The sequence below is a fragment of the Uloborus diversus genome, chromosome 1 (assembly GCF_026930045.1).
Source record: "Uloborus diversus isolate 005 chromosome 1, Udiv.v.3.1, whole genome shotgun sequence".
In the NCBI taxonomy this organism is placed as follows: Eukaryota; Metazoa; Arthropoda; class Arachnida; order Araneae; family Uloboridae; genus Uloborus; species Uloborus diversus.
In genome coordinates, this window is record NC_072731.1 from 265638867 (window position 1) to 265651514 (window position 12648).

Consider the following 12648-nt stretch of genomic DNA (forward strand, 5'->3'; position numbering starts at 1 on the left):
TCAAGAAAATACAACATGTTGCTATTTCAAGGATACAATGAAACCTCTTCTCCTTCAATGGAGAACTGAACAATGATGACCCTCAGTTCTTCCACGACTTTCTTCCGTGCAGAGTTTTTTGCACTGCTGAAGAGGCTCCACAGTTGCCTTGAAATAGCTATATGCCATATTTTCTTGAGATTTGGTGCTGGATTTATGTTGGTTTTTCACTATATTCATAAATAATTGTTTCACTTTTCCATTTTATTTTTTACAACATAACCCCCCCCCCCCTCCCCGTTGAGAACCTTTTTTAAGTCTTCAAGTTATTTAACTATAGGAATTCAGTTTTAATTACTTTACTACAGTGATAGATTGAAAATAATTTTTTACAACATCCCCACCCCCACCCCCATTGAGAACCTCTTCTTTTAAGTCTTCAAGTTATTTAATTTTAGGAATTTAGTTTTAATTACTTTATTACAGTGATAGATTGAAAATAATAAAGTTGAATATTCACATTATTTTTATGTAAATTTTAACTGCTAATTAAGTTACTAAATCTTAGGCACATTATATGGTGCTTACTCTGTTCCCTTGTTCAAGCAAAACAAATACTGATATCATGAAAGAACTTTATAATAACTCAATCTTAAAAACTCAGTCAACAAAGTGGATAAAAATTTTAAGGCTGAAAAATTACTTGTGATCATGATCACAAATATGATAACAAGTAGTTATTTCTCTGTCATTAATAATGTATTTTATTTAAAGTGAAGTTACTACAGTCGAACCTGCATATCTCCAAAACATTTCCATCTTGAATTTTTAGAATTTCCCTGCGTTTTCAGCCAAAATTCAACGTATTTTCCATGTTAATCTCAAAAAAAAAAAAAAAAAAAAAATCTGAAAACCTTTATATCTTATATTCCAGCAATGCTGTCATTTTTGGATTTGAAGCCCAGTAATCTTCAAAACAACAACTTTCCTTAAACACAGAAACAAGTATTGTCCTCAAGGGCAGAGGGGCAGTGGAAAAAAAGGAGAAATGGGTCTAGGAATAGGTTTGTTTTCTAGGAAGACCAACAAAAGAAAAGTCGTTGCAAGCACTTTCTCAGAAGCAGGGCAGAGAATGGGACAATGGTGAGGGGCGAGTTTTTCAAGTTTGTGGTTAAAAAGGTCATTCAGATTAAAATCCGATGATAGGCGTGAAAAGAAAGTTGAAGATTCTTTCAAAAAATGAAAATTCTAGAACTTTGGTCAGCAATCCCTTAATGAAAAAAAGAAATTGCTGCCAAGTTTAGTATTTTAGCTAGCACGCTTTCAACTATAATTGAAAACAAAATGTCAGTGGAGCAAAACAGGGTTCGTACTCAATTTCAGAAATAAAATGAAGGAGTAAAATGAGATTTTGAAGGAGTACTAATGGGCTGTCATTAAATGATGTCACACTTTTTTTCGACATATTCAAACCCTTCACAAGTGGACACTCACATGTCATACTTTTTATTTACAATAACTAATGCAACTTTTGTCATCATCCCTTAGCACAATTTTACGAACTGTCCCCCTCAATGCATGACATCACTTGTGGATGTGGATGACCCTTTTTACAATATCATAACTGCGATTTACTAAACAATTTATTTTAATACAATCACTTAATATAGTACATCTACTTATGTATTTTTAAATATTTAAATAATAATTAGACAACCTGACTTTTGTTGCTGAGAGTGTAGTGAGGCAAAAAAACAATCATAAAACTTGAAAAAATAGCCAAGCACATTTTATAAGTAAGTTTTACTTCACTTACGAAATGTCTTACTCATCTAATAATATTTTCACCTTCAACTGTTGTGACTTCTATAACCAATTTGTGACTTCAAACATACTGATAAGTTATTTTATAACAAATATTTAGTTTTGAATTTGAACGCTCTAAGAATAAGATCTTTAAGATTTAAAAAAATAGAACACTTTTTTAAATTAGTTTTTATTGTAAATCAAGAATACATTAAATCTGCAAACCGAAAGAAAATATGAAAATTTTTACTGAGGAAGAATAGTTTAAGAATTGGAATTAGGCCCTTTTTTCCTTCCAAAAGTAACAACGACATTAACAAATCTTCTGTTGAACTGCATTCGTCTCTTAGCCCGTCCAGTTTTCTTCTTTTTTTTCTCTTGCTTCTCAACCTGTAGAAAGAGATATTAGCTATACAATGGAACACCAAACACAGGGTTGCCAACCTTGGGGAAACAATTTGAGGAGCATCCGTCATGATTTTGAGGAGCATTTTGAAATTTTGCAGAGCAGCTCGGTATTTTACATAAAATTCAATTAAAAAAATTAAACAACTTATCAAAAATTGTTTTTGAGCTTTGATAATCATTTTAAGCGCTAGCACAAAAATAAAAAACAGCTTTAAACACTCATGCTTGAAAACGCTCGGCCGAGAAATGCGGAGCAAGATAACTTTTTTGCAGAGTTTTGCTACTTTTGCGGAGCAGTTGGCAACCCTACAAATAGAAAAAAAATTTTTAAGTTCAGGCCTGTTTTTTTTTTTTTTTTAGGTTTTAAAACATTCATATAGTATCATTTAATCACTAGCAATTTTAGTGGCAACTCTACTTTTTAGTACTTTACAACAATAACCCATTTTTTTTTTTAAATAGCATGACAGATGTTTTATTTTCACTACTTTTTTAGATTTTGTCAAATTTAACCCAATGATCATTCAAGTGTTATGAAATATTTTTAGGAAAAACTGCAAAAATTAGGCATCAAATAATTTTAAAATAAATAAAATGTGAAAATAATAGGCAACTACATTCTTTTTGATCCTTATAAATGATGATAAAACAATGGTGGGTTCAGGGCTGCCCAAAGAGACATTGGCGCTAGGGGAGAATCTTTGCAGGTCCCCCCTCCCCCCACACCTACAGAAATTAAGCTGATTAAGAAATACTTCAATATAGAGTAAGATGAACATTGGCCTTCTTTCAAAGTCGCCAAACTCAGGCTAACTACTCTAGTAGACGTATAATGGAAAAGTACTAAGTACTTTCATATCTAAATAGTTCATTATAAAAGATTTTAGTTATTGAACACATTATCTTTGCGTATATCAAAAAAGACGGGAACTAAGTCTAATGTGTTAGAATTCTAAAAACTATTCAAGAAAGTCTTTACTAATAATAAAGCTGAAAGTCTATCTGTCTGGAACAAAAAAAATTGAAGCGAAATGACTTTTTAAGTGTCAATAAAATGCAAAAATAATGAAAAAAAACAACATATGATAATTTTAATTACGAATTTATTCAAAAATATGTCAGTGTATGATGACTTTTCTAGCGTGTTCTTTCTCTGTCTCTTAGTTTTTTTGACCCATTTCAAAAAGAAAATTAGTCAATATCTAAAAAAAAAACTACTGGGTTTTATTTAGAATGACGTAGGAATAATGTGAAACAATATTGGACTTCAGATTCGAATTCAGTTTCGCCTTATTTTGGATTTTCTACATAATTTCAAAGTGTACTAACACTTTTGGAAGCCAGTGTATATATAAATAATTGGTTAATCTTTTTCCTTGCATTGGAGCTCAAAATATGTCAAAAAATTTCATAAAACTGTTTCAGGACTAAAAGAAAAACTTGAAGTTGTGCGTCATTTAATCATGAAATTCCAAACAATTTTACATGCTGTAAAGTCTAAACCATTAAAGATTCCACACAAATATTTTGCACCCTTTCTTAAATACATAAAAAAAAATAATTAACCATGGCAAGTTTCAATACAATCCAATACTGGGAGTTAGACCACACTTTTTTGACTGACTTTTGCATTTTTTCTGAAGTAAATTAAAAAATATATATATATTTGAAATAAAAATAAAATAAGCAGATATAGAGAATCATATGGTGAAAAAACCTTCCATTATTAAAAAGGATTGAAATATTTGCAGTATGCAAAACGATTGAAATTTCAAACAATGCATGCAATTTTCGGCGAAACATGTTTGATAGCATTGGCATGTTTACCAAACATACGTTTTCCACAGATACTGTGCAGGATGAAGATTTAAGGGGGGGGGGGACAGAAAAAATAAAACGGACCAAACATAATGCAGTTTTCAAAAAATTAAGGAAATTTTCAGAAAATTAAGGATTTTTTAGGGACTTTAATTTTGCTTGATGAAAAAAAGGGTTTTTTCTAGGAAGTATGAACCCTGTTGTAACTCTGATATGGATTTCCTCAAAAACTATTTTTCTTGAAAAATCTTTCCAGAATTTAAAATTCTGAAAAATTTAATATTTGAATGTTTTTTTTAAAGTTGTATATTTTGTATGAAAAATTAGCAGTTGATGTTAAATAGTAATAAATTGACTAGATATTTATTGCTACTAAACTTTTTTTTCTTTTTTTTTTAGTTATTGGTCACTGTATCATATTTATATGAGTTTGAAATAAGATTAATGTAATGTGTCATAAGATTTTTTTAAAAATTGAAAAGAAACATTAATTAAATTTAACATTTAATTGCTTCCTCTTACTTTTTTTTATGTGATAAAATAAGTAAGAAACAATTTGAATTAATTTCGTACTGTGGTATAAAATGGAAACTTTCATTCATTAAATAAAAAAAATACTTTTCACAAATTTTGGAATATTTAAGTATTTGGCTGAACCGAATATTCGGCGCATTTCTAAATAATACAGAACTACATGCTTTAAATTCTATAAAAAATATTACTTTAGGAGTTTGGCCTTTGACTTTTCCGGCTCGAGCCAGGGAACCATGTACTTTTCCTATACATCAAGAGAAATAAAATTTTAATACAGGAAAAAAATTTCATTTTCTAAAAAAAGAAGCTACTACTTAGAGCTAATAAATGAATACCTCCTTTCAATCCAACGCAAACATCCACAGTCGCATCATCACTCAGAACATCATTTATGTTTTGGTTGTCTTCTAAGGGCTTCCCTCCATAGTAGAGAATTAGACCTTCGCGAGAAATACCTTCAGCATTTTCAACAAATTCCTGTAAAATATGAGATGTTAAGTCCCTTATTTCTATTTTGAATGAATAATTATTATCAATATTTTTTTTCTCAATCTACCATTGAATAACAAATATGGATTCAGTAATTAAATTGTAATGAAACACCTTACAAATATTTTTACACATGCTGCAATTTAAAACCTTATTACTATCTAAGTACCTTACACTTAAATGATAAAAATTATAATCTCAGGGGTCTGGCCAGAGGATATTTGAGTCCGTTAACGGACCCTTCACAAAAATCCGATCAACCAAAACGGACCTTTCACAAAATCCCGATCAAACAAAACGGACCTTTCACAAAATTCTGATCAAACAAAACGGACCCTTCACAAAATCCCGATCAAAGAAAACGGACCTTTCACAAAATTCTGATAAACAAGATCGGATCTTTCAAAAATTGTTAATTGGAAGAGCAAATCTGAACAATGCATATTTCTGTGTATAAACCGATAATTTTTGGAACCTTTTTTGAAGTCATTAGAGGGATCAGCTTATACAAAATCGGTTAATTTTGAAAGAAAAAAATCGGCACTCTTGCGATGATGCTCCTGCAAGCGATAAATAATTGCTACTGCCAAATAAATATAATGGTTGTTTGTTTTATCACAGCTAATTAGCAGCGGTGTTGTTGTAAACTTTTCTGAAAAGGCATTTGTAAGCACTTTTCTCCCCCCCCCCCCCCCCCCCGCTCATGATTTAATAAACAATAATAATATATATCTGCGAAATGAACTTAGAACTGCAAAAGGATAGTAAGGGTGGGGAAAAAATATGATCGCTTCAGATAGGGTTACCAACTTCAAAATTATCACCACTTAGCATCTGGCGTTGAACCTTTATAATGACTTGATTAGAAAATATTCTCATTTTACTAGCTTGTCAATATTTGCGTTTTTACGGTGCGGTGCGAAATTGTTATTTTGGGAGAAAATTATATGGGTTTTGATTTTTCGATGCTAACAAGGACGATTAACTTTAAATAAACTCTTTTAATTACCGTTTTTTTTCTTTAGATGTCTACATTTTGAAAAATGCAATCTTTTAAATCTGATATGAGAGTCATATTTTGTTCTTTTTTCGAGCTAACTTCGCTTTATTAGGATGCAAATAAATGAAAAGTCTCTTTATTTCTGTTAGAACTCTCATTTCAAGTTTTTAAAGCAAAATTCCATTTTCTGTTATGAGTCAAAAATTAAAATGCTGAATAGCTGGTTTATTTTATTATTTATTTTTATTTTTTTTGCTTCAACTGTGTCCACAGATGTTAATGAAATGTTTATCATAGGACTCTAAAATGCAATTTTAAAATAATTTTATCAAAAATATTTCTTTTACAAGTCGTTTTTATACTTTTGATGCCTTCACTTTGAGAATTACGATCTCTTTGCATCCGCTATCGGAATCCGATTTTTCGACTTTTTGATGTTTATTACGCTTTGTTAAGAGGTAAACAATTAAAATAACTTTTTATTTTTGTTAAAATCACGGAATTTATACATTTCAAACGAAATTCTGTGCTTTTTAAGAGTGTCTTGGGTCACAAAGTTAAATGCTGAACAGTATTCTGAATTTTATTTATTTATTTTTTTTGTTACAATTATTTTAAATACTGGACAGAAATACTTGTAGTATAATTTAACAAAATGTAGAATGGTAGATAAATATTGATACTTGAGAGAGCGATGCCCCCCCCCCCCCCCGCCAAATATCAGAAAAACACTCCAGAATGATATTCTCGACATAGAAGAGGAAAACACTCAACTTTAAGTTTAATTGATGCAGTTTGTACCATCTCTAAATTATAAAATTTCGTTTTAACAAAAAAAATTTTTTTTTTTTGCGAAATTCATTATTTTTCACAAAATTTATTCATTTTTCACAAAATTATTTAATTTTTCACAAAAAAACGGACCCTGTGAAAAATCCTGAACAGACCCCTGAATCTGTGATGCCAAGATCATTCTTGGCATACATATGAGCATAGCATAAAAAGCGAAATGCAGATCTAGCCCCTTTCCAAGCCAATATGTGAAACATAAGAGAAGCAAAAAATAAGAATGAACATAAAATTAATGGTGTGCAAAGGCTCAATCAAATAGTAAACAAAAATGAGAGAGTTTTACACTATCAAATGAAATGTGTAAAAAGTTAACTCAAAGACTTTAGAATAGTTAACAGTATCTCTAAGGGACGATTTTCCTCCTCTTTCCTATTTTTTCCAAAGTAATTTCAAAATTTAATGCAATTTCTTTCAGCCATTTTTTATGTTAATGTTAATAAAATCACATAATGTTAATTGAACATGAAAATTTTAAAATATTAGGTCAGTAGGGAAATTTAGGAGCATTTTTTAATTTAAATTTATTTTTAAATTAGTAGCCTTTTAATCCAAGTTTTTTATTCATTTTTATAAAATAAGGTAATCTAAAAGAACTATTCTAAAGAAGAAAAGTAGCAACTCATGAAACATGATGCAACACAGTATATAATGTCCATATTTATTCAAAATAAAAAAATTAGATTAAAAAAAATCTTACTCCAACCATTAGTTTGCAACAAAATAATAATACATATGAGGTAGTGAAAAGCAAAGGGATGCAAGTGGCAAAATTAAAAAATTTCGAGATAACCAGTACAAATGGTAGGTGAACCTCTCCTCTGTCTTGGGGCAAGAGATTGTACTAGTAGCCCTGGTAGGTGCTGCTGTACAGAATGATTTAGAAAAAAAGTCCAACGAAAGCCTACCTAAAATCTGATTTTTTAACACGTTTTACTCAAAACTTAAAATAGTCCACTTGCATCCCTTTGCTTCTCACTGCCTCACATGTACATAGATAAAAGTCGGAAACTATGATGGTTTAAAAGCACAAATAAAAGATTTAAAAGTTTAAAATGCAAATATGTTTCAGAGGCAATAGCCTCCTTCATCAGTGCAAAGCAAGTCCCATTTGCTTGCTTTGCACTGATAAGGGAGGCTTTTGCCTCTGAAACATGTTTGCATTTTAAACTTTTAAATCTTTTATTTGTGCTCTTAAAATGCTTCTGACTTTTATCTATTTCTTGCACAAAGTTCATGCTTTTTAAACATATCGTCGCCTCAGAGTAACAGTAAGATCTCTTAGTGTTATTTTTGGGATTAGATATCTTACTGTTGCTCTGAGGCAACAATATGCACATATTTTTTTTTCTTACATCAAATAATATTTTTAAAAATATTTTTTGTTGAATTAAAAATTAATAATTTTTAAATAGTAAATTGCATGATGTAATCATATGTATTGTTACGAGGAACACAATAACTGAAAAAATAATCAAGTTGCAGGGTTTGAAATAGAGCGCAGGATTGCGCACAAAATCGGTAAATCTCACGCAATCCAAAGGTCTGTGCGGGATTTCCCCCAACCCCCCTTTTAAATTCTTAAACTTGATAGTGAACCCCATACCCGGAAAGATAAAAAAATTTCAAAATCCATTTTCATTTTGGAAAGATGGAAAAAATTTAATAAAGCATCCGTCAATTCAAAGCAATTCAAGTTACATCGCCGAATTCCGATTCGCTGTTATTAACGAATTTCGACCTGCAGACATAAACCGAGTCCGACCCGCCGACATAAATTGATTCCGATCTGCCGGTCGAAAAGCGAATGGAAAGCTGCTGGAAATGACAGTCCGTTTTCGAAAGGTATAGGCAATGTTTTACTTGAACTTTTTGATTCTCAAAAAAAAAAAAAAAAAAAAATGCCTTTGTGCAGTAGAAATATTATTCTAAACAATGGGGACTGAACCCCATTCGGATAATTAGATCCAGGAAATGGTCTATTAAAAAAAATAATTGAGTGTATGTGTATGTTACTTAGTTAATATTTTTTAAAAATAAAATAAAATTGAAAAATTGCTGAATAATTATTTAAAAATGAATAAATAGAAAAATGAAATAGAAATGAATCATAAAAAAATTCTAAACAAATTTTCAGAACTTATAAAAATTCTCCCCCAAAATCAAAAAATCCCCCCTGGAATCTGAAGTAAAGGGGGACATTCCCCCCTAGAAATTGAACCCTATTTCAAACCCTGAAGTTGTATCACCAAAAGATGCTGTTAGGGTATCATCGTAAACAGGGCCGATCCTTGCAGGTGTGCACCGCACGTGGGCGGCCTCAGGACACATATATAGTTCTGTTAATTAAGCAATAGATCTATTTCTCAAGAATTTTTTATAACAAAAACTCAAATCGAATAAATACACTGCATTTTAAATAGTTATCAAATCAAAATAAGACCTGATTTCCCAATAGCATAGTATAGTTTAAGAAAAATAGAATGTTAGTGCACAGTGTGATCTATTTAATCTGCATTTTTAGGCTTTTAATTTTTGAATTCCTTTATGAACCATTCATTTATTTTCCTTTATGAACCACTGATTTTTAGTACCCTAACTTAGTCACTTACCCATCCCTGCTATCTTAAATTGGCCAAACATATAGCCTTTTTTTTTTTTTTTTTTGAGATTTCAATGTCTAACACTTTATAGTCTCCGCCATGTCTGAAGGCATTAAAGATGACGTTTAAATGCGTTTTTAGGGGGCAGCACCCAAAACTGATCCTTCTTCTAACGTTGTCAGATTTCATAAAGAATGGAAGGAATTTTTTGGACTTTATTTGGAAACATTTGCGGAGGAGAGCCCCGGATTTTTTAAACGCTAATTGGATGGTGCGCTTAGAACGCAGTTCTCTTTAAATAAATTGAGCTCATGCTCCCGTTTTTATCTGAAATTGAAAAAAAAAAAAAAAAAAACCTACAACTTCGAAAAATTTATGGTGGAGAACTTTTAAATCCCTCCCCCTAATATCATTGAATATTACTCAAAAAACTTTGTTTTTTAGGGCTTCAATTTTGAAAAAATGTTTGGGGGGAGCCCTAAGAAGTTTGTCTGAAGTTGCGTTTCTGGAACTTCAATATCAAAAAGTTGTGGGGAGATGATTAATTTCACCTTTTTTTTCAAAAAATTGATTGGACTCTGTTTCTAACTCCTATCTCTTACTTGAATGTCAACAAATATCGCCTATAATCGTGTTTTTGTCACTTCAATTTCAAAAAATTTCAGCTGAAGGCCCCCGAACCTGTTATCACTGTATCATTACCACAGAATCTAAAACTGCGTTCTTAAGACTACAATTTCAGAAAATTTTCGAAGGAAAACCCAGGGAAAAGTTTAAGAATGGAATGGGAAAAAGTTTTAACAGTGCGCCCGTAAAATTATTTTTTGGTTTTGCCACTGCCAAAATATATTTAAAATTATGGTACCATTATTATACCATAGAAATTTCCGAGGAAATGCTGCCAGAATCCCTACTGTCACCAGAGAGTTTGAATTTGCATCGTAGACTTTGATTTCAAATAGTTTGGATAAGAGGCGCCCTCTCTTCCGAAACATCAGCAAAGATAGTTCAAAATTGCGTGTTTACAACTTCAGCTTTGCAGAATTTTTGGGAAGTACCGCGAACCTTCCTAAGCTAAGGTCACCGAAAATAGCTTAAAATTGACTTCTATTTTGAAAGAATTTCAGGAAGGAACCCCAAAATTACAAACCCCTAAAGTTTTCAAAAAGTTCCTAAAATTGCGATTTTTGATGTCAATTTGAAAAGTTTCTCCGCGGCCTCAATCTAAAACTTTTCTTACTTTTCATAAATTTATCTTTTTTTTTCTATTTTAAGGATCGAAGTTGATACAATAATTTGAAGAGAATGGATAAGGACGTTAAGTATCAGTCAAATTATGCAAAATTGTCTAGAGGGGCGGCACCCTAGGGTCGGCCCACATCGTTAACTTTAAGAAATGATCCTGATTTTCTTTCTTTACTATTACTACTAATAATAAAGCTCAATGTCTGGATGTCTAGATGTCCGGATGTCTGTGACATGCATAGCGCCTAGACTGTTCGGCCGATTTTCATGAAATTTGGCACAAAGATAGTTTGTAGCATGGGGGTGTGCACCTTGAAGCGATTTTTCGAAAATTCGATGTGGTTCTTTTCTATTTCAATTTTGTGAACAAAAATATCATAAGATGGAAGAGTAAATTACGAAATTATCATAACGTGGAACCGTAACATCAGCACAAGCCAATTGGCGAGAAAATTCACCATACATTATTTGTAAATACAGGCGAACCAAAAGACCTTTTAATTTTTCTATTACGGGCGAAGCCGTGCGGGTACCACTAGTGAGAAATAAAGCAAAATCATTTAGAAGTTTTTTTCTTTTTCCTTGGAGAGAGTTTAGGAAATGTCCCCCCCCCCCCCCCCCGGGGTCATATACTAATTTGTTTATTTCTGTTACATTTCCGTCCTTCAAAAGATAAATAGAAATAACATTAATAGCATAAAAATAAAAAGTAGCTGTAAGGCAGGTAATACGAAAAGTGTAGGGGAGGGGGTGGGCTAGAGGGGGGAGGGGTATATCTTTCGCAGTCCAATTTACAAGTCCAGTAATTTAATTACTTTGTAGTGTCATGTTTTCCCAGAATCAACCATGTCTCCCGGAAACTTTTCAAAAAGACAATTTCAGACAATGGTTAGAGGAGGAAAGGCTTGCAGGTATATTCCTCCAAACATTTTAAGTCATAAAGACAGGATTAAAGACCACCTCAGTTTCGCACAAATTACAGTTTGTGAAATGAGTGCTTTAACAGAAGTTTAAAATCCTTTTTTTTAAGGCAACAGGAGGAGAAAGAAAGAATCTGAAGTTTCATCATACTTTAAATGCATTATATACTCAAACATGTTGTGCAGTAGATAGCGCATAAAAAAAATCCCTTGTTTTATCAAGAATTTCGTCATTTGTGCCCCAATCTGATTTAAATTTTCATGTACCAAATGAAAACAGGTTTCAGTGTCGATTCCGATAAGCGAAATTCAGTAAAAAACATAAACAATTGTATTAATTGTTTGAAAATTTTAAATTATGTTTAAGTTGGTTTAAACAATCTTGACAATTTTTGGAACGATCACCTCTTTTAACGATTTTTCTTCTCGGAACGGAGGGTGGTCATTTCCGAGAAATTTCTCTGTAAATTTGAAAAATGTAAGTAATTAATGCAGATCTAAACCTAAATTAACATTAAAATTCCCAATTGATACATACTTTTAAAGTCGAAACCGTTCCCTCGTTTAAGCAAACACTGTGAAGATCTTGGCTTCTCAAAAATATTCTCATGGTACAACCTAAAATTTTAATGACATACCATTAAAATAGAAATTCTAAGATACCTTCATACAATTTATCATTTAAACAAACACTAAAGTACCTTAAATATCAAGAAAAACAATTGAAATATCAACTTTTATTGTTGCTAAAATAGACAAACACAACCGCTCAGCTATATATTTTTTTTAATTTAAAAGTATTCAATCCGAAATCTGAAACACGAGGTCCAAACAAGAAAAATTATGTGGGAGAATATAAACAAAGAGTTGAGTCCTTTCGAAGCTGATGAGTCGAAAAATATAACTTCAAACTCCTTTCTAAAACTCTTGTATCGAAATAAAAGATTTTTAGTTTGGATATTGAATTTATAAGATTCATAACTTTTCGTTTAGAAGT

The 12648-nt window shown here is 31.4% G+C and overlaps 1 protein-coding gene across 1 annotated transcript; it reads right to left on the bottom strand.

Annotated features, from left to right (window-relative positions):
- Positions 1-1956: 1956 nt before the first annotated feature.
- Positions 1957-12495, bottom strand: LOC129234264 (FAU ubiquitin-like and ribosomal protein S30). Its single transcript, XM_054868258.1, has 5 exons — positions 12353-12495; positions 12190-12269; positions 4881-5022; positions 4734-4789; positions 1957-2175 (listed from the first exon to the last, which is right to left on the bottom strand). Exons 2-5 carry the CDS (start codon positions 12259-12261, stop codon positions 2050-2052), a joined length of 396 nt encoding a protein of 131 aa, XP_054724233.1. The 5' UTR covers positions 12262-12269; positions 12353-12495; the 3' UTR covers positions 1957-2049.
- Between the last annotated feature and the right edge of the window lie 153 nt (positions 12496-12648).